This window comes from Chelonoidis abingdonii, chromosome 16 (assembly GCF_003597395.2).
Source record: "Chelonoidis abingdonii isolate Lonesome George chromosome 16, CheloAbing_2.0, whole genome shotgun sequence".
NCBI lineage: Eukaryota > Metazoa > Chordata > Testudines > Testudinidae > Chelonoidis > Chelonoidis abingdonii.
In genome coordinates, this window is record NC_133784.1 from 25,220,482 (window position 1) to 25,242,844 (window position 22,363).

At 42.1% G+C, this 22,363-nt stretch overlaps 1 protein-coding gene across 8 annotated transcripts in view; it reads left to right on the forward strand.

Annotated features, from left to right (window-relative positions):
* The window catches only part of NISCH (nischarin), a 60,219-nt gene that overhangs the window by 16,490 nt on the left and 21,366 nt on the right, over positions 1–22,363 (forward strand). For all 8 annotated transcript variants that reach the window (XR_012657101.1, XM_075072919.1, XM_032805783.2 and 5 more), the window contains exons 4-11: positions 3,465–3,513; positions 6,623–6,786; positions 9,605–9,700; positions 14,742–14,837; positions 15,346–15,498; positions 20,908–20,976; positions 21,481–21,666; positions 21,902–22,030. Coding sequence is in view for 7 of the 8 variants with exons in the window: in XM_075072919.1 (XP_074929020.1) it covers positions 3,465–3,513; positions 6,623–6,786; positions 9,605–9,700; positions 14,742–14,837; positions 15,346–15,498; positions 20,908–20,976; positions 21,481–21,666; positions 21,902–22,030 (942 nt within the window). In the remaining variant the exon portion in view is untranslated. The remainder of the gene's footprint in view (positions 1–3,464; positions 3,514–6,622; positions 6,787–9,604; positions 9,701–14,741; positions 14,838–15,345; positions 15,499–20,907; positions 20,977–21,480; positions 21,667–21,901; positions 22,031–22,363) is intronic.

Consider the following 22,363-nt stretch of genomic DNA (forward strand, 5'->3'; position numbering starts at 1 on the left):
ACCAATTTGCCTGGCACTGAAGTTCAGCTTCCTGGCCTATAATTGCCATACCACAATTAGTATTTCTGCAATTTGGTGTTTAGTATCAGAGGGATAGCCATGTTAGTCTGTATCCACAAAAACAAGGAGGAATCAGTTGGCACCTTAAAGACCAACAGATTTATTTGGGCATAAGCTTTTGTGGGTAAAAAACCACTTCTTCAGATGCATGGGGTGAAAATTACAGATACAAGCATAAATATACTGGTACATATTTATGCTTATATCTGTAATTTTCACTCCATGCATCTGAAGAAGTGGTGTTTTACCACCGAAAGCTTATGCCCAAATAAATCTGTTAGTCTTTAAGGTGTCACCGGTCTCCTCATTGTTTTAATTTGCTGTTTGAATTCCTTCAGAACTCTTGGGTGAATCCCATCTGGTCCTGGTGACTTATTGCTGTTTAATTTGTCAATTAAAAGGATGTGAGAATCTCCCTCACATCCTCTGCAGTGAAGACGGATTCAAAGAATTCATTTAAGTTCTCTGCAAAGACCTGGTCTTCCTGAAGTGCTCCTTTAGCACTTTGATTGTCTTGTGCCCGCACTGGCTTCCTGCTTTTGATATACTTAAAAACAATATTTTTTTTGCTGTTGGTTTTTGCATCTTTTGCTAGTTTCTCCTCAAATTCTTTTTTGGCCTTCCTAATTATACTTTTACACTTGACTTGTCAGAGTTTATGCTCCTTTCTGTTTTCCTCAGTAGGATCTGACTTCCAAATTTTAAAGGATGTATTTTTGTCTCTGCCCACCTCTTTTACTCTTTTTAGCCATAATGGCATTTCACAATGTTTTATAATTTGGAGTATATACTTAGTTTAAGCCTCTATTACAATGTTTTTAAAAAGTTTCCATACAGCTTCCAGGCATGTCACTTTTGTGACTGTTTCTTTTAATTTCCATTTAACTAGCTTCCTCATTTTTGTGTAGTTCCTCTTTGTGAAGTTAAATGCTACTATGGTGAGTTTCTTTGGTATTTTCCTCCCTACAAGGATGTTAAAAGTTAATTACATTATGGTCGCTGTTACGGAATGATTCAGCTGTTTTCATCTCTTGGACCAGAACCTGTGTACTGCTTAAGACTAAATTAAGAATTGCCTCTACCCTTGCAGCTGTTCCAAGAAGCTGTCATTAATGGTGTCTAGAAATTTTATCTCTGCATCTCTTCTGAAGGTGTCATGTACCCAGTCAATATGGGGATAGCTGAAATCACCTGTTGTTGGGTTTTCTGTTTTTGTAGCCCCTCTAATATCACTGAGCACTTTACAGTCACCATCACCATTCTTGTGAGGCAGTTGGTAGTATATTCCTACTGCTGTCCTCTTATTACTCAAGCATAGAATTTGTATCCATAGAGAGAAAGTTCTATACTTCACTTTTGACACCTGAATTGTCTCCTCTGCTAAACTTACAAAATCTTGTAGCAAGCAAAAGAGAATGGGTGCTCCTGGAAGTGCAGCTGAAAATTGATCCTGTGAACAGAAGACTACTGTGGACTAGACAAACAGAAATATGATTAGAGCAGTGCTAGAGACAGAGATTTCTGTTTCCCCAGCTCCCAGGTCTGCCATAGGAAGGGGGACTCTTTAGCCACAAGCTGATTCCTATGTGGTTGTGGGCAAAGTCATTTAACTTGTTCATATCTTGCAGATGGAAAAACTTACTTTCCTACATTACCAGTGAGGTGGTGAGGATTAACAGGTGTTTGTACAGCTTTGTCATCAAGTGCATATGTGCTAAGAATTACCCCTGTTGTAATTTGTTCATTTAAAACAGGAGCAAGAACAATTCGGTGTCACTGAATTATTTTTTAGAATGCAGTTTTTGTAGCTTTTCACCCTAAGTTTATTTGGTTTGAACATTTTTAGGCTGATACATACTCAGTGCAGTTTCAGTTCAGTTTATATTTTAGGAGCATATTTTCTAAAATACTTGCTTCAATAAATGAGCAAAGTAATGTGTAGCTCAGTGGTCCCCAACCTTTTTGGCTGGTGGGTGCCAGCTGAAGGACCACTGTGGCGGTGACGCCTCTCGATGACATCACTTGCCATCGACAAGCAACGTCAGCAAGAGGCGTCCCCACAGAAATTCAGGAGCAACGCCTCTCGATGACGTCACTTGTCGATGGCAAGCGGCGTCATCGAGAGGCATCTCTGCCGAAATTCGAGAGTGACGCCTCTCAATGACGTCACTTGTCAATGGCAAGCGGCGTCGAGGTGTCTCCGCCAAAATGCCACTGCGGTATTTCAGCGGGTGCTGTCCCGGAGCCAGGATGTGGGCGCATGACGATGCCCCCGCGGGCGCCACGTTGGGGACCCCTGGTGTAGCTGATGGACTCTGTGTCTTTATCTCCTTATTATGAAGCATTAGAGCTGTCTGTGGACAAAGTAAACTTCTGGATGAGTACTGAATTAAGAGTCATTTGACTTAAGTGATGTGACTATTTCAAGGTTAAGATTAAACTATTGCATGAAGGTTTACTTCTGATACTGTTTTTGCAGGGCTTTCTTTGTGTCTAACAGAATCAATACAAGAATTATCTTATTACTGTTGCATTGTGTCCAAAACAGCCTCTGAATTTCCATAGCATCATTGCTCATCGTAGGTTGGAAATATTTCATTCCCCATCTTGGTGCCTTTCATTCCCCTCCTTTATGGACTTGGGGAGGCAGAAATGTTGACATCCCTCTATTGAAATTTTTTTGCCCTCATCCTCTCTTCCAAAGTTGTCTACACCTCTACCTCTTGACTCCTGGGCTGCATTAATGGTGATGCCAGAGGAGGACGGGGTGGCATAGCATTAATGCTGTCAAAAAGCAAATATGTTGAAGAAAAGTCTAGAGGAATGAATTTAATTGCCTTTTCTATAGCTGTCTCTTTCTTCACACCGGTGCAAGCCAAAGAAAGCATCTTTTCTATGATAGTGGCATGCAGTCTCAGTCTGACATAGGAGAGGAACTCTTAAATGTTTAATAAATGAATAGTTTATTCCAAGACTTCTTTTCAAAATAGTCGTCTTGACATTTCTCAGCAATGAGTGGTTTCTAGAACTTGTGTAAGGAATTGGCTTACTTTCAAGTAGTGCTAATATTTTTGGTAATATTTACTCTAGCATCTGTTACATTTAAAAGAATAGACATTTAGTTAAGAATGTGCCTATTTAACTATAGTCTAATGCTGTCTCTTTTTCTAACTTATGACTATTTTAATTTTCAAAATTATTGCAGGTAATTTCCTTAGTGACTTTAGTATTATAAAAAATCCATAAGATATAATTATGGTCTCAATACTTCATTTTTTAAGATATTTGTGAAGCTCTTCTAATATGGCAGGAAAGGGAGATTTCTGATAAATGTCAGAAGTGTTAAACATTTGAAGAATGGAAAACATTTAAATTAGTCAGTTACAGTGGTTTGTTCTTCGCAGGAAATCAATGGGATCACAGCTGCGTTGGCTGAAGAGCTCTTTCACAGAGGTACTGTAACAGATTCCCTAGATTTTAACAGAGAACAATAGCGTGTATTTGGTATGCAAATTTTCTTTAAATTATATTGTAAATGAATATACATGGAGTTACGTGTCTCCAGGCAGTCAGATGTAGATTTCCCTTTTGAATGTTGTGGATCACGTTTTCTTTGGTTCTTTTTTGCTCTCCTTCCCTCTGTCTTGCTATCAACTCTTTGCATGCTCCATTTGGACAGATGTGTTTTGGTTTGAACAATGCTGGGCCATTGTCAGTGCTTGCTTGTAAAGATACTCTCAACAGCAATGTGGAAATGCAGTAAATAGGCACTGCCATGAGTCTGCTCTGCCCGGCTCTTGGAATGGACTTACTGAAACTTCAGAACTCGTATATGATGAGCCCAGGGTGCCCTTGCCAGAAAACTTTTTCATAAAACCTCTTGACATGGCATATTATTCCAACACTTCCTCTTGCAACTTACACATGTTTAGCCACATTAATTAATAATATTTTAGCATAAGCTGAATTAAAACTTAATTTGTTCACTGTACATAAATTTGTGGCTATTTTATACTTCTAACTTAATAGTTTAGTTAACCTCATAATTATAGTATCGTGAATGCATCCTAGTCAGCTTGTTAAAAGGCATTCTTTCCTTAGACCTGGAGACTGAATGCCTTTTCCGTTAGTGTAGTGAGTTACCTTATGCTCTTGCTGCTGATAGAGCTGGTCAGTATTGCAGAAGTAGGGAACTTATGAAATTGTAAAACCGTTTCAAAGGGAGTATTCAGAAAATTGTGTAACTCTTTAAAATAATAGTTACAGGACAAAATTCTATCCTGACTTACAGTACATGCAACCTCATTAGCATCAACAGAGTTGCTCTAGGTTTACACTGCTATGACCGTAGCAAAGCAGAACCTGGCATAGTTTGTAACTTCAGCCTTTAGGATGAGATTTCCAAAGACCTTTGCAGCTGGCCTTCGTCTGCTCCCGTTGAGGCAGGGTGGCGGTGAGAATCATTGACTGAGTGCTTTTGGAAACCCCATCCATAATTTATAAAGTTTATTATGAAAACTGATGCTTGTCCTGTCCCTAATGTCTTATTGCTGCCTCTGAGGCCAGGTCTACACTGCGACTTTAAATCGGTTTAATGGCCGATATACTGATTTAACGCTGTATCCGTTCACACGACGTCGTCATTAATATCGAGTTAAACGGCTCCTTAAATCGATTTCGGAACTCTCTCAACGAAGGGAGACCTAAATTCATAGTTTGATTAACTCGATTAGGGTTCATGTCGTTGGAAATCGCAGTTATGGCCTCGGCTGCACCATGAGTGCAGCCACTGACCGCGTCTGACTAGCAATCTGACCTCGGATGCAGCGGCATAAACAGTAAACCCCGAATTTTGAATTATCATTCTGCTTGCCCAGTTGTGACTCTGCATCAGCACTCTGGTCATCCTTCCTGAAATTCGAAAAAGAGCTCCAGCATTAAGACCGTACGGAAGATACTAGTCTGAATCCGCTGTATGGGGAACAAATCTGTTGTATCCAGCTCGCGTTACAAGAGACAAAATGCCAAAGCGTTTGAATTAAAAAACTCCAGCGAACAACACGCTGCGTGACAAGTGACGGGAGCCGAGACTCAAATGGCCTCATGAAGGAGGAGGGACTGAGACTCCATATCCCACAGTCCCACAGGCAGTTCTGAAAACTATTTTGCATCTTGGCTGACTCCAATGGTCTGTAGAGGTTCATAACACAGTCGTCTGGCTGGTTCAGGAAACATCGTCTCTTATTTTCCCCCCACCACGTGAAAAAAAAGGAAAATGGCTGTGCTATGCGTTTGCTCAATGCGACTTCTGCGAAAAGCGCCAAAGGGGTTGGCTGCTGCCTTCCAAAGGGAGGGAGGCTTGTTAGCCCAGCACCACCGGGGATAAGTTTCTGCCCATCAGGCGCATGTGCTCTCAACACGGAATGGGAACTATGGATAGCGGAGAAGCACGCCACGGCATCTTCCTGAAATCGATGGAGCTTTGGACATGAGAAACAACGATTTCGGACACTGTGGACTGCAGCTTAACCGATTTTATAGATCTGTTGTTAATTCTGTTTAAGCTAATTCGAAATAATTCGTGCAGTTAGAGTACCTGATGAGAGGTAAAAATCTAACAATTCCAGAGCAGTTGTATTTGTAGTTTATTGGCTATAGTCAGCTTGAATTGTTCAGATAGTGTCCAGTAGGCTGATGAGAATTCCGATCTATTGTTACTGTTCATAAATATCAATTGGAAGGAACCGCAAGTATCTAGTCCACTCCCTCCCTAAGTGGCCCTCTCAAGGATTGAACTCACAAACCTGGGTTTAGGAGTCCAGTGCTCAAACCACTGAGCTGTCCCTCCCCCCCTTGAAAACCAGTCCAAAATAAGAGTACTCGAGTGAGAAGGGATTGAAGAAATGTTGATGGAAAATCAGGTTAAGTGGGGATGCATGTTGTATTTCAGACAGCGGGAGTTCATTTTGACATTGTGAGTACTGTGGGAGCCTTAGGCCTACCAGTATAGCCATTATAAATGTTTTCTATAATTCTTCATTGTATACAGCAAATGCTGCAAAGTTGGTGAATATGTTTTATTAAAAGGAGCTGTTCTGCAAGTGGAATGGTTAGTGTTAATTGTTAGGGAATTTATCTAAGAATAGTTTGGAGAAAGAGTGATCTTTTACATTAGATAGAGGGGATTCAGTATGTCTGATCCTGTTCTATTAAAGGTAATGAGGGTATGGCTTTAACTCCATTAGGAGGTTTAGGCCTGTTGTGGCTGAAGGGCCTATTTTAAACATTTAGATTTTCTGGTGCAAGAAGTCCATAGTTTTCTGTTCTTCAAATATTTGTTTAAAATGGCAAAACTTGTGGATGTTGCTTCAGTACTTCGGTCAGAGCTAGGGTGTAAAGGGCAGCCAGTTAAATCTCCAGCATGAGGTGCCCACCACCACCATAATTCTCCTTTCTTGCCCCTTCCCCACAGTAGTGGTGAGCATCAGCTGTTTATCTCTTTGGATGAAGTCTTAAAATATTACAACTCCATGTTTAACATCACTGTACTCTTGTTTTTCAGGAGAACAATTATTAATGGCTGGAGAGGTCTTCAGCCTCAGACCATTGCAGTTATATGCTGTTACTCAACAATTGCGCCAGGGGAAACCTACATGCGCTAATGGAGATGCCAAAACTGATCTAGGTCATATTTTGGATTTCACATGTAGACTCAAATATTTAAAGGTAGACTGTATTGATGTAAATAATGTAGACATTGTTTCCAGCAGTATACGCTAGAACAGGGGTGGACAAACTTGGCCTGAGGGCCACATTGGGTTTCCGAAATTGTATGGAGGGCTGGTTGGGGCAGCTGTGCCTCGCCAAATAGCCATGCGTGGCCCGGCTCCTACCTCCATCCGACCCCCCCCTGCTTCTTGCCCCCTGACGGTTCCCCTGCGACTCCAGCCCCATCCACCCCTCCCTATCCTCTGACTATCCCCAGACCCTCTGCCCCTGACTGCCCCCTACAGCCCCATCCAACCCCTCCTCTCATTCCTGACTGCCCCCTGGGATTCCTGTCCTATCCAACCACCCCTTCTCCCTGATGGCCCCCAGAACCCATGCCTCTGACTGCCCCCGCCCCCCCGCCTCATCCACCCCTTCCTCTCATTCCTGACTGTCCCCCCAGGACCCCTGACCCCATTCAACCCCCCTATTCCATGCACTCTGACTGCCCCAACCCCTCTCCACACCCCTGCCCCCTGACCACCACCCCACACTCTGCTGCCCTCTATCCAACCCACCCTGCTCCCTTACCACACTGCCCGGAGCACAGGTGGCTGGCGGTGCTACAGCCGCACCGCCCAAGAGCACCAGGACAGACAGCTGTGCTGCCCAGCTGGAGCCAGCCATGCCACTGCACAGCACAGAGCACTGGGTCAGGCCGCGATTCTGCAGCTGCGCTGCCCAGCAAGAGCTCACAGTCCTGCCGCCCAGAGCATTACGTCAGCGGTGCAGTGAGCTGAGGCTCTGGGGGAAGGGGAACAGCAGGGGAGGGGCCAGGGGCTAACTTCCCAGGCCAGGACCTCATTGGCCAGGCAGGAGGGTCCTGCGGGCCATAGTTTGCCCACCTCTACACTAGAAGTTAATGGTGTGCTGTCAGTGTCACTTTTTTCCTTTGAAAGCATGGAAATACTAATATTAATGCTGATTAGGTGGCCCAGAGTCTTTACTTTATTGTGCCTAGAAGCAACAACACATAGCAGCTGATATTTTCCTGCATGACATCACCTCCCCAGAGCCCCACTGTAGGCCCTTTGTAAATAGGCATACAACCATGTAATCTTTCTGAGCCTTGGTTGGCCATTGGGAATGCATATAACTCCGTGATACTAGCCATCTAATGTAGAATTTATAAAAACTCTGCCCCCCCAACATTCTCACTTCATTATTTTATATCTGTAATTGTAAATAGTAACTGTTCTATAGTTGAGAGTTGCAACTGAGTTTCCATTAAAAATCAATTTTAGCCCTTTGTAATCTTAACAGTAAAAGCTCATATGGCAACCTCAAAACTAGTAGGTTCAGTCTGGAACCATGACAGATTTTTCTTCTGCCAAATTTGGAGTTAATTGGAAAGGTTTCCCTCAGTTCTCATGTGCAAAAATTGAGAGCTCATCAGAATTAAAAAGACTGATTTTTTTCACTCTTCATAGCAAAAAGAGAACAACTTCCCTGTCTTATCTGACTTCTGATTTAAATCTATCCAACTGAATTTACAGCTTCTGAAGTCCAGTTGGAAAGGTGACCTTTCAAGAACACTTAAAAGTTAAAGCACTCATGTTATGTTCTTGCACACTTAATTAAATCTGAATCAATTTTTTTATTTGGGATTAGAATAGTTAGTGTTAGGGAGCAGTGGAGGAGTTCAGTTCCTTAATAGGCAAAAATGAACAGCTGGGGAGAATATGGAAACTTCATCAGAAACTTTTGTGCTCTGTGGAAGCAAAGATGCATCTGCAGTTTCATTTCTAAGGAGCTTTCCATTCCCCAGCCTTGCAGCTCCAATGCTACAAAATTTACACGGTATTAGAGAGAAACCTGTGTTCTTTGGCCCCAGTGGTGTTTTCTGACCATGTAAGCTCTGATCGCTTGTGCCTAGAGCATGTCAGCTCCTTTAGAGCTTGCAAACCCCAGATGAGTCCAAGCAAGATATCCTGCAGACTTCTCAGATTCGGATGTTCATGGCAAGTGTTTCCGAACCTTCTATATTGGTACTAATATTAATAGAAGACAAGCAGATAAAACCAATTTGGAGTTTCTAGATTTGCGCTTCAGTTTGCAGATATCTAACAATGCTCAACTTTTTCCAAGCTCTCAACTTGAAAATGCCTTGCCCTATTTGAAACTCTGGGATGGAAATATGCATAACTTTCTGATTTTATTTCAAGAAGAGAGATTATTTTTAGTGAATGGGGGACTAGGGTGTCAATTAGTTTAGAATGGAAAACTAGTGACCATCTTAACTATGAAGTCTTTGCCACAACTCCATGTGCTACAACGTATAAGCACAAGATGGCAGTCTTAGGCCAAGTCTGCACTATAAACTTATATAAACCCATGAGCGATGCAGTTCTCCCAACCTATACCCAGTGTAGACAGCGCTATGTTGATGGGAGGGCATCTCCTGTCACCATAGCTACCACCTCTCACAGAGGTGGAATAACTATGCTGACGAGAATCTCTCCTGTGGGCATAGTAGCATCTCCGCTGAAGCGCTGCAGCTGCAGTGTTTTAAGTGTAGACCTGCCTTTTAAGTTCAGCATCTTGCTTTCTGTGTGTTCGGCTTTTGCCTTTAATTTTTTTCGTCTTTTTTTTAAATGCTAAATTGTGTTCAAGTATCATTAACAGTGGAATCCTTCGACTTCTTTGGCTGTCATTTTAGAAGGTTCTCAGTAATTGTATTTATATGATTCAATCCCTGTAATTTGCAACAGACACTACAACAGATGTGTGTTGATTGGTTTTGTGTCTTAATTCTGTCTTTAATCTTGATTACTAGGTAACTGGCACAGAGGGACCTTTTGGAACCAGCAACATTCAGGAGCACCTCTTGCCTTTTGATTTGTCAATATTTAAATCTCTTCATCAGATAGAGGTATGGTGGAGATACTGTTTGCTCAGTAACATTCTAATGGCTATTCAAAAGATAGTCTAGCAATACCAATATTGCAGTGTATCGCTTAGTATTGGTGAGCTATCATTTACTTTGGCTTGGCACTAGAAGTAATACCATGTTTTATATTTATTGCTAATAAGTGAGACAAATGCCACTTTCTCTAGTCTGGAAAAAATGGATTCCAGACTAGATATTTAGAACAGCTGATTTTGTACTTCCCCTTAAAGAACAAGTTTCCTAATATAATTACAGCAGAACTTTGTTTTAGATATAAAAATCAAAACCAAAGTAGTGGTGATTTATCTGCTTCTTAAAAAAGATCTAATAACAAAGTTTTAGCAAGGTCTCGTTACTAAAACATCTTTACTTGTTGAAATACCAAATATTTACAAATATACCATGAAATAAATGTTTTCCGACAGAGCACTTTGTGGTGCAGTACTTTTGTTTGTTAGCTTACTTGTTAATTGGCAAAATTTATTTACAATTGGTCTAACATTCATTAGTGAAACTTAGCAAGTTTCTGATAGAACTTCAGTCATTCTTTTAATGTATTACGTTGTAGCTTGCTTACCAGACTGAATATTTACATATTATGAAGACCTGCCAATGTCTGTACCTTATGAAATGTAAAGCAATAGTGAACTTCCATTTTGGGAGTACAGTAAATGTTAAAAATGAGAGGACTCTGGTGTTCTAATGGCAAATGCGTCAAAGGCAGCATTGGATCAGCTAGAAGAACTCCAATCAATCAATATAGATTCATAGATTCCAAGGCCAGAAGGGATCACTGTGATCATATAGTTTGACTTTCCATGTGACACAGCCCATAGAACTCGCCCAAAATAATTCCTAGAACCTATCTTTTAGAACAACAGTCAATCTTGATTTAAAAATTGTCAGTGATGGAGAGTCCACCACAACTCTGTGTAAACCAGTGGTTGATCAATCTAGCCATTAAAAATTTACACCTTATTTGCACTCTGACTTTGTCTAGCTTCAGCATTAAAGAGTCCATTATAAAATGTTTGTTTCCCATATAGGTACTTATGAACTGTAATCACATCACCCCTTAACCTTCTCTTTGTTAAACTTAATAGATTGAGCTCCTTGAGTTTGTCACGGTAAGGCAAGTTTTGTAATTCTTGAATCATTCTTGTGGCTCTTTTCTGAACCCTCTCCAATTTAACAACATACTTCCTGAATTGTGGTTGCCAGAACTGGACACACTATTCCAACAGCAGTCACACGAGTCCCAAATACAGAGGTAAAATAACCTCTCTACTCCTTCTCAATATTCCCCTGTTTATGTATCCCAGGGTCACATTAGCTCTTTTGGCCACACTATTACATTAGGAGGTCTTGTTCAGCTGATTATCCACAGCAACCCCAAAATCTTTTTCAGAGTCATTGCTTCCCAGGGTAGAGTCCCCCATCATGTAAGTATGGCCTATGTTCTTTGTTCTCAAATGTATTCATTTACATTTAGCTGTATTAAAACACACATTGTTTGCTGGTTCGTAGTTTCAGAGCAGTTTGAATCACCTGGTAATCAGTGACCGGTCATCTTTATTTGCTGCTCCATCACTTCATTCGTGATTATTTTGTTTTCTTCCGGTCATTAATAAAAACATTAAACAGCATAGGGCCAAGAACCGATCCTTGAAGGACCCTACTGGAAACACATCCCTTGATGAGTCTCCATTTACAGTTACATTTTGATACCTATCAGTTAGCCAGCTGGTAATCCATTTACAGTGTGCCATGTTCATTTTATAGAGACAAGGTGGGGAGTAAGAGAAGAACTCTGTGTAAGCTTGAAAACTTGTTTCTTTCACCAACAGAAATTGGTCCGATAAAAGATGTTATATCTCCCATCTTGTCTCTTTGTATCCTGGAACCAACATGGCTACAACAGTACTTTAGACAACAGTGCTAATTTTCTATCATTCTTATTTCTTAATCAAAATGTCATGTAGTAGCAAGTCAAATGCCTTATAGAAGTCTGCATATATTACATTAACACTATTACTTTTATCAACCAAATTTATAATCTCATAAAAAATCAAGTTACCATATATACTCATTCATAAGCCGTATATTTTTGGTAAAAAAGTGATGCATCAAAGAACGGGGTTGGCTTATAAAAGGGTCTTCAACAACATTTGATTATTTTAAACTCTATGGAATGATAGAATTGAATATCTAATACACTGTTCTTTTGTTTACTTGAAGCGTCTGCAGGCATGGAGCCCCTCAGCTCCCTGTGGCCACGGTTCGCCGTTACCAGCCAACGTGAGCTGCGGGAAGTGGAGGCTGATGGCTCGCAACCCTCCATGTAATAACCTCACAACCCCCAGTTTCAGAACCCCTGTTTTATATTATCTTTTTATTTTTTGCGATTGCCTTCACTTCCACTCTAAATCAGATTGTTTTTTTAACCAGTACAGTCGTCTTCCTCAATTGTGGCTTTTTGGACATCTAGTAAGGTGTTCTTAAATGATTCCCAATTATCATTCATATTTTTCTGATTAATTTCTTCCTAATAGCTGTTTAGGTCATAATTGTTTTCAGGTTCGTGAAATTGGCCCTATTAAAGCAGCAAGTATGTATATTACTGGTCTGGGCTTTATTCTGTTTGCACATTATAAATGCAATCAAGTCTTGATCACTTGTACCTAAGCTAGCATTCATTTTTAGGTCTGTGATCAGTTCTTTTATTAGACAGGGTCTAATAAAGAATTCCCCAGTGTTTACTGCAATGCTTTTTGAGTTAGGAAATTATCTGCAATGTTTACAAAATTGCAAGGATGTTTTAGTCCTGGCAGCATGAAATGTCTAGCATATGTCACTGAAACTGAAGACCCTCATGATCATGCACCTTCTCTTTCTACACTATGTAGATAGATGCATAAAGAGATGGTCATCTTGTTCCCTAAGCTTTCAATATCATTTTTTTCTGAGTTATCAGTGACTCAGAAGCAGGCAATGTCACTCCCCCTTCCCTTTTGCCTTCTTGATCCTTCCTAAATAGGTTATAACCATTGATTTTAACATTGCAATCATGCAAATTATCTTGCCAGGTTTCAATACTACCAACTAGGTTGAATTTATGCTCATATCATTAGTGCTGATATGAAACATCACCAATAGATCCTAACCCACTGACTTCAGAAGCCTATCCAGTCTTAGAGTGACATCTCTTGTCTTGGCTCTGGGAAGGCAGCATACTGTCCTGTTGTCCACCTATGCCTTGCAGAATGTTCTTTAATTCTTCTGAATATTGAATCTACAACAAGGATTGTCTGTGTTCCTTGGACAATTGGAGAACTTTTCGCGGGCAAGCTTGATTTTCTTACAGTTTGGGCCAAACTGCCATCCACATGTGTATCCAATACATCCTTCCGTTCCCTTGGACCTCCAGGATCTTGAGAGGTATCTTCTGTAGTTTTCATGTTAAGGACCTGGTATCAGTTTGAAACTTCTAGCCATGTGGAATTCTTCCTATTGTCTTCTCTCTAGTGGCCACAGCCTTCCCATCCTTATCTGTCTCCAGCTATGTAGAATGCTGCTTTGACCTCTTGCCTCTGGTGGTTATGAGCCACCAGACCTCCTATGACTTCCTCTCTCTCTCTGATTCCTGGGAAGTCAGCTGGATGATCATTATGATCCCTTCTGGCCTTAAAGTCTGAGGCCAGTGTCATTTTTCCTTGGTGTTTCCCAAATCTTGCTGTCTCCTCAGCTTTGCTGATTCTCAGTAGCATCTCAACTTGTTCCTCCCATCCTAGAATCTTTTCTTCCAGCATAGTCACCATCTTTTCTTCCAGCATAGTCACCAACTTGCACTTCATGCACAGGAAATCCCTTCTGTCTTCAAACACCACCACTGTTCCATCACTGGCCATCTTAATATCTCACATACTGCTGAACCTGGAAAGAGAGCTTCTCTCACTTGTCAGAAACCCTGTTAGTTGCCTCTATTGGTTGGAGCCTTACCATCTTTGCCAAGGCACTGATCAAAGTTCCAAAGCCAAGAGCCTTTCAGCCTTTAGTAAGGCATCCTGCTTACTCAGGGCCCCATGGCTCTGCTAAGCAGCCCATACACAAAGAACAGCCAGCCAAACAACCCACAGATGGACCAAATGCTCCACTCACCAGGTCCCGCTACTTTCAAGCACAGAGTCTGCAGCTACTCCCTCCAAAACTCCCCTCTTAGTGGCCTCTGTTTGTAGCATTTATTTAATAAAGATTTTTTAATTAATTATCATGTGGGAAGGAAATATATCAATAACTCTTTGAGGGGATCTAACTAAAATGTGTTTTGTTTTTTGGATAGGGGCAGATCACTTTCTAAAAAAGGAATATGGAAAAGGAAAAATAATTTAACATGAGGGGTTTTATAACTTGAATGTTCATGCAAAGTACTAGATTGACTAGCTCTGGATTGACATCCTCTTTACAATAATAATGCAAACTTCTCCATCAGAGTATCAGCTCTGTCCTAGAAGGACTCCGCTTCTAAGGATGACACTTACGTTTTTTTAAAATGTAGAGAATGCATAAGGATTGTTAGTATGATCAAATATCTGCTGCTGTAATTATAGTTAAACTTACTTGCAAAAGTCCTTTCCATTTGGTAAGAGTGAAGTATTATGTTCAGTTAAGCTGCCTGGGTGGCTTCAGCATGAAGAGAATTTTTGCTTGTGCTGGGCAACTTTGTTGAAAGAGCATTTAGAATTTTGCTTCTTTCGGGTTGCCCCACTGATTTCATGGTCAAGACAAAGAAAATTAGACAAACTTCCAGTGCAATAGACTGGATCAGCTCCTCCTTGGTCCGGTTGCTTATTTATATTCTTATGGAAAAGAGATTTTAGAGGAACACTGTAAATGCTCTCTCTGTTGATACAATTGAACACCTGGTATACCAGCTATCACCAGCATCTTCCTTACTTATTTTGTTTGTTCCAATACTCATGTCCTTGTGACTTATTTTGTACAGCTGTATTTTCCCTTTAAACAGATAAATCACTGTGGTGCAAATCTTATTAAAGGGCTGACATCATCAAAGCACACTTTAACCACGATGAGTGTTCGGTTTTCAGCATCCTCAATGAAAGTAAGTGCATTTTCCCAAGGCTGGCAATTGTTTAAAGCATGTCCAAAAGTATTGCAGTTGCAGGAGTATTTCTCTGAAGTCATGTCTTGCTGTGTCAAGTGTTACTGTTAAAGCCATATGACTGAAGGGTCCTATATTACTTTGAGAGGTAATGTCATTTTTATAAATTGGAAGGAAGTGTTTATCTGTGTACCAACTCTTTAACAGCTGTATTTACAGCCGGTATTCATGGCAACTGTAGTTATTTCTCAATAATCCTAGTGTTCATGCAGATTCTCTGGTTGGATTGGCTATGCTGTCAGAACTCCCTATCCATATGCCCAAAATAAGCATAGTTCTTGCAGTTTCAACCCTGTCTGTCCAGATATGAAATTCTGTTACATTTAATCTGAATGTGTTGTTTTATCCTTACTGAACTGTTGCAAGACTTGTTTTGAGAACTATTAGTTTTCCCTGAAGGCATAGCTGTAGTGCTTTAATAATATTCTTTAATGTCTGTCTTAAACAGGAAATTCTAGTGCCTGAGGCCTCTGAATTTGACCAGTGGGTTCCAGAGGGTGCCCTTTCAAGTTTTCCTGTGACAGCGGTTATCCCAACTTGGAAGACTTTAACAACTTTAGATATGAGTCACAATCGCATATCTCAGATTGATGATTCAGTGGTAAGACCTCATGGAGTTTAGTCTTGAAGACATTTTCTTGTTTGGAAAAAATGCACAGCAAGCATGCTGTGAAACAATCTAGATAGCCAGCAGGGCTTTAAATTTACATCAGAAACTTTCTTTTGTCAAGAGGATTTCCATTTGCACTCATATTTTGCTTTTAACTTAAATTGTACATTGACAATCTAAATCACAGAGAAAGCAATATTTTTGGAAGCAACTTAAGCAGGTTTGTTTAATTTCAGTAGTTTCTGCCCTCAGGCAAAGCAAGGGCGGGGGTAAATGCAATATCTGTATGCAGCATTTTGTGTATATGATTAGTTGAATGCTGTACATCTTCTGAAACTTTTATGCTTCAAATCAGTTTTATTCTTAACCCAATTATATAAAACAAAATCCTGTTCAGGGATAGAATTTACTGTATGTTACGGACCTTATTGGTGTTTAAAGGCTGCCTTGAACCCCACCAGTTAGAGTAGCACAGTTGACAATGACTCACTATGAAAAGTCTTCCAAACATGAAAACCACATCCTAAGTATTCAGTCAAGACATCGCTTCCTTTGTTTTTCTTTCCATGCTGCTTCTGCAGTTCCCAAATTAACGATAATTAAGTAAACTATGGGTTTTTTATAGCTGTCACCGCTGTGTCATCTGTGTGCCTCACAAACACTGACACCTTTTTCCTCGCAACCCATGTGTGAAACAGGGAAGTAGTTATCCTCATAACTCAGATGGATAACTGGAACACAGATTAAGTGACTTGTCCAAGGTCATGAAGTCTGTGACATAGGCAGAAAAGAATCTGGATATCCTGGATCCAAGTCCAGGACCTTAACCACAGTGCATTTCTTCCTCCCTTCAGTGTTAGCAAAGACTGATCTTTAGGGAGATCAAAACTAAAACAGGGATATAATGCAGGCAGGATAACACTAAGGCTCTGAATGAGAATCAGTAATACCAGACTTTAATTCTGCAATATGAATAAGTTTGAAGGCAAGGGTCTAAATGGGATCTAGAGTTTATTGTGGCTTATAAATGTTTCCTTGAGGTATTAAGTTGGTGCATGAATTGTAGACATAATCATAGATTCATAGAATATTAGGGCTGGAAGAGACCTCAGGAGGTCATCTAGTCCAGTTCCCTGCTCAAAGCAGGATCAACCCCAACAAAATCATCCCAGCCAAGGCTTCATCAAGCCAGGCCTTAAAAATCTCTAAGGATGGAGATTCCACCACCTCCCTAGGTAACCCATTCCAGTGCTTCACCACTCTCTAGTGAAATAGTGTTTCCTAATATCCAACCTAAGACTCCCCACTGCAACTTGAGACCATTGCTTCTTGTTCTGTCATCTGCTCCCACTGATAACAGCCTAGCTATGTCTCTTGGAACCCCCCTCAGGTAGTTGGAAGGCTGCTATCAAATCCCCCTCACTCTCTCTTCTGCAGGCTAAGCAAGCTGAGTTCCCCTCAGCTCTCCTCATAAAGTCATGTGTAGGCTCCCTAATGATTTCATTGCCCTCCGCTGGACTTTCTCAATTTGTCCACATACTTTCTGTAGGGGGGGGGGACAAAACTGGACGCATTACTCATGTGTGGCCTCAACCAGTGCCGAACAGAGGGAAATAATCCTTCGTTGATCTGCTAGCAATGCTCCTACTAATACAGCCCAATATGCTAGTTGGCCTTCTTGGCATGCTGCTGACTCATATCCAGCGTCTCGTCCACGTAATCCCAGGTCTTTTCTTCTTTCTGAGAAACTGCTGCTTAGTCCAGTCGGTCCCCAGCAGTAGCATGCATGAGATTTTTCTTTCCAAAAGCAGGAGACTGGCACTTGTCCTTGTTGAACTCATGAGATTCTTTTGGCCAATCCTCCAAATTTGTCTTGGTCACTCGGACCCTACCCTACCTCCAGCTATCTACCTCCCCCTTAGCTTATTGTCACTGTGAACTGCTGACGGTGGCAATAATCCCGTCGTCCATGGTCATTGATAAAGACATTGAACAAAACTGGCCCCACTTGATACTGGCCTGCCAAAGGACATAAAGCTGTTTGATCACTACCCGTTGAGCCCAACAATCTAGCCAGCTTTTCTATCCACCTTATAGTCCACTCATCCAATCCATACTTTTTAATTTGCTGGCAAGAATACTGTGGGAGACTATATCAAAAGCTTTGCTAAGGTCAAGATATATACATCTACCACTTTCCCCCATATCCACAGATCAGTTATCTCATCATAGAGGCAATCAGGTTGGTCAGGCATGACTTTGCCCTTGGTGAATCCATGTTGACAGTTCCTGTCACGCTTCCTCTCCTCCAAGTGCTTCAGAAGGATTCCTCAAGGACCTCCTCCATGATTTTGCCAGGAACTGAAGTGAGGCTGACCGGTCTGTAATTCCCCAGATTCTCTTTCTCCCTTTTAAAATATGGGCACTATATCTGCTTTCCCATCATCTAGGACCTCCCCCTATCACCATGAATTTTCAGAGATGATGATCATGGCTCTGCAGTCACATCAGCCAACTCCCTCAGCACCTGGGATGCATTAGATCTGGACCCCATGGACTTGTGCACGTCTGGCTTTTCTAGATAGCCTTAACCTGTTATTTCACCACTGAGGGCTGCTCAGCTCCTCCCCATATTGTGATGCCCAGAGCAGCAGTCTAGGAGCTGACCTGTCTGTGAGTACCTAACTGTCCGGTGTTGGGACCTCGCCCTCTCAGACAGCTGGAGCCAGGGCACTCACTACAGGAGGCAATAGTTCGCGGTCCGGCCCTTCATGCAGAGGTTAAACAACAAATAGTCTATAAGCTGGGTCAGGGCGGGGCAATAAGCAGTCCGAGCTCAGAGCCCCTTCAGCAGGGGCTGAGCAAACAAATAGTCTGTAAGCCCAGGCCCTGGGTCAGGGCGGGGCAATAAGCAGTTCAGAGCTCAGGCCCTTCAGCAGGGGCTGAGCAAACAAATAGTCTATAAGTCTATGAGAACGGCCTCCTCAGGCCAGTGAAAGGGGGAGTCTGCCACTCTTGGAAGGGTGGCGGGGGGAACGCAGGCCCTCCCACTCCTCTGCGTTCCAGCCCGGGGCCCTAGCAGCGGCAAAGGCTCGCTGCTGTCACTAGGGATCCTGGCCGTAACACACTGACATCGGTTCAGGCTCTCCCGGAGCCAAACCAGGGTCAGCTACCCCCAGGCCACTTCCGACCTCCCCCTCTCGGGGTACCTGTGTCTCGTCGGCGTCTTCCAGTGGGTCCCAGACTATGGGTTCCTCAGGATACCGGGCACGGGGAAGCTCAGGCAGCTCCTCAGGATACCAGGCACAGGGAAGCTCAGGCAGCTCCTCAGGATACCGGGCCTGGGCGAGCTCAGGCAGCTCCTCAGGATACCGGGCCTGGGGAAGCTCAGTCCGGGTGGGAGCTTGGCCACCCGCATCTGGTCTCTTCGGCGGTCGGCCTCCAAGTGAGCGCCAGGGCTGGGCTTTTATGCTTCCTATCCCGCCCCTAGACTTCCGGGGGGGCAGGAACTGGCGTCAGTGGCTCCGCCCACTTTGGCAGCAGTAGTGGCTCGGCCCTCTCAGGCACAGCTGGGAGCCAGGGTGCCTCTCTACAGAGTAGTTGAGCTTTTTCCACATCATCTGTCACTATGTTGTCTCCTCCATTCAGTAAGGGTCCCACACTTTCCCTGACCACCTTGTTACTAACATAGCTTTAGAAACCCTTCTTGCTATCCTTTACATCTCTTGCTAGCTGCAACTCCAGTTGTGCCTTGGCCTTCCTGATTACACCCCTGCATGCTCTAGCAATATTTTTTATACTCCTTCCTAGTCATCTGTCCAAATTTCCACTTCTCGTAAGCTTCCTTTTTCAGTTTAAGCTCACTGAAGATTTCACTGTTAAGCCAAACTGGTCAGCTGTTCTTTCCGCACTTCAGGATGGTTTGTTCCTGCATCCTCAATAAGGCTTCTTTAAAATACAGCCAGCTCTCCTGGACTCCTTGCTGCCTCATTTTGGCTTCCCAAGGGGATCCTGCCCATCAGTTCCCTAAGGGAGTTTGTCTGGTTTTCTAAAGTCCAGGGTCTGTATTTTGCTACTCTCCCTTCTTCCTTTTGTGAGGATTCTGAACTCAACCATCTCATGGTCACTGCTGTGTAGGTTGCTACTTCCCCTACCAATTATTCCCTGTTTGTAAGCAGCAGGTCAAGAGGAGCACGACCCCTAGTTGGTTGCTCCAGCACTTGTACTAGGACGTTGTCCCCAACACTCCCCAGAAACTTCCTGGATTGTCTGTGCATTGCTGTATTGCTCTCCCAGCAGCTGTCAGGGTGATTGAAGTCCCCCATTAGTACTGGGGCCTGTGATCTGGAAACTTCAGTTAGTTGTCCGAAGAAAGCCTAATCTACATCATCCTTCTGATCAGGAGATCTATAGCACATGCCAACCACGACATCACCCTTGTTGCTCTCACCTCTAAACATAACCCAAAGACTCTCAACAGGCTTTTCTCCAGTTTCAAACTGGAGCTCTGAGCAATCATACCACTCTCTTAAATACAAGGCAACTCCTCCACCTTTCCTCCCGTACCCATCCTTCGTGAACTGTTTATCCCCATCCATGACAGTGCTCCAGTCATGTGAACTGCCCCATGAAGTTTCTGTTATTCCAATCATGTCATAGTTCCTTGATTGTGGCAGGACTTCCAATTCTTCTTGCTTGTTTCCAAGGCTTCTTGTGTTTGTACATGCACCTAAAATAACTAGTATGAATCAGGATGCTTCCCTTCTTGTACCCTCTTCCTTGTATTTCCTCCCAGTATCCCACTCCCCCACTTACCTTTGGGTTTAGGTCACCATCCCCCGGTGAACCTAGTTTAAAGCCCTCCTCACTAGGTTAGCAAGCGTGTCTGCAAAGATGTTCTTCCCTCTCTTTGTTAGGTGGATCCCATCTCTTCCTAGCAATCCTTCCCGGAACAGCATTCCATGGCTGAAGACTCCAAAACCCTCTCTTGAGCTGATTCTTGCAATTTTTAGCTTTATACGGATTGCTGCATAACCCAAATACTCATCGCTACTAAAGTGAAACATCTGAAATGAACTTGGCCTGTAATGAATGGCTTAATTGGGAGACAGACCATTAGTCGGAGTATGAAGCCAGAATTTCAAAGTAGAACTTGACCTCACTTCTCAAAGTAGAGCTAATGTTTTTTTCAAGAAGTGCATGGTGCCACTTAGATTGCTGAACTACCATATTGAGTGAGTGAGTGAGTGTTTTTTGTTTTTGTTCTTTTTACTTTAGAGACTCAGGACCTAGAAATATCCCTTTTTTAAATCATTAATCAGCTGACAACCTCGCAAATGTGGGCTGACTGACAGACACAAAAGGGCATTTTACTGCATAAAACCATTTCTTTTCTTCCAGAAACTAATTCCGAAGATTGAATTCCTAGAATTGAGTCACAATGATGTGTCGCTAGTAGAGAATTTACAGGTCAGTGACATTATTGAGGATTCACTTTTGTCTCCAAAGTCTTGGGATGTGAGAGCACAGAGCTGCTTCGTTTGGACTCTGGTATTGGCTGCCTTTCTCATGAATAGTGCATTAACTGTAAAGATTACATTCTGACATTATTAAAAACAGTTTGGGGTGGCTCCCTCCATGTCCATGCTCCACCATATACTACTTTCAGTCCTCCATTTTCCCTCTCCTGTATTTTTTCTTGTTTCACCAGCTCCCCTGCAGTTCTTGTCACTTTGCATAGCAACCAGCAGTGAAGGCAATGTGGGTCTGTAGAACTGAGCCAAGGGAATCTCTCCCTCCCTACATGGGCCCATGTGGATGAATGATACCATACACAATTTTTTTTAGCAATGCTGTCTAGTGTGCAATGTAATCTCACACACAGCTGGGGTAAACCTTAGCACAATGTCTCCAATAGATGTTTAATTTGATTGAATTGGTATGTGATGTTACTGTTGTGTTCTGATGTTGCAGCATCTTTACAACCTCATTCATCTGGACTTATCCTACAACAAACTTATGTCGCTGAAAGGTGTTCATACAAAACTTGGGAACATCAAAACACTGAATTTAGCGGGAAACCTTCTGGAAAGGCTATGTGGCCTTAACAAACTGTACTCGCTAGTCAATCTGGATCTTAGCAGCAACAAAATAGATCAGGTAAATGATTAGCTTCATTGCAACAATGAAATTAACTTTAACAAAGTATCCTTCAGATTATGGAGAATTGGTTTCAAAGTTAAAATACAAGTATACTAGATTTTTGTGCTTGTGGCATTATTATAGTTTTCCTGTTGTATACACCATATACTTTAGTCTACACATTTACACGTATGCTCATATTCAAAGAATGCAAATTTGAGTTACGCTTATATTTATGTGCAAATACTTTCAGATTGACGAAATAAGAAATATAGGAAGCCTTCCATGTTTAGAAAAGGTGGTCTTATCCAACAATCCTTTGAGCATCATTCCTGATTATAGGACCAAAGTGCTAGCTCAATTTGGGGACAGAGCCTCAGAGGTAAGCCACGTGGAATTTTTATTTGAATTTGGTACCTAACAATCTTTTTATTTTCTAAAAATCTGTAGAGAAAACAAGTGGCTAGTTCAGCCTTTTTTGCACAGCTGTTAAATTTGCAAAAATGCCCTTAAATGTTTACTATGTGTAGTAGATGTTTTCTGTTTTAGAGAATGAAACCAACTTACTCTTGACAAGGTCAGTTATGGGAAGAAAACTTAAAACCCCGTGTAGGTAGAGAAGCAGCACATTTACATTTGAACACAGTTTTTGCTACAAAGGCGTGAAAATAGCTTTTCTGGCACTTTTGAACTTACATTAAAACTTGTCTCAGTC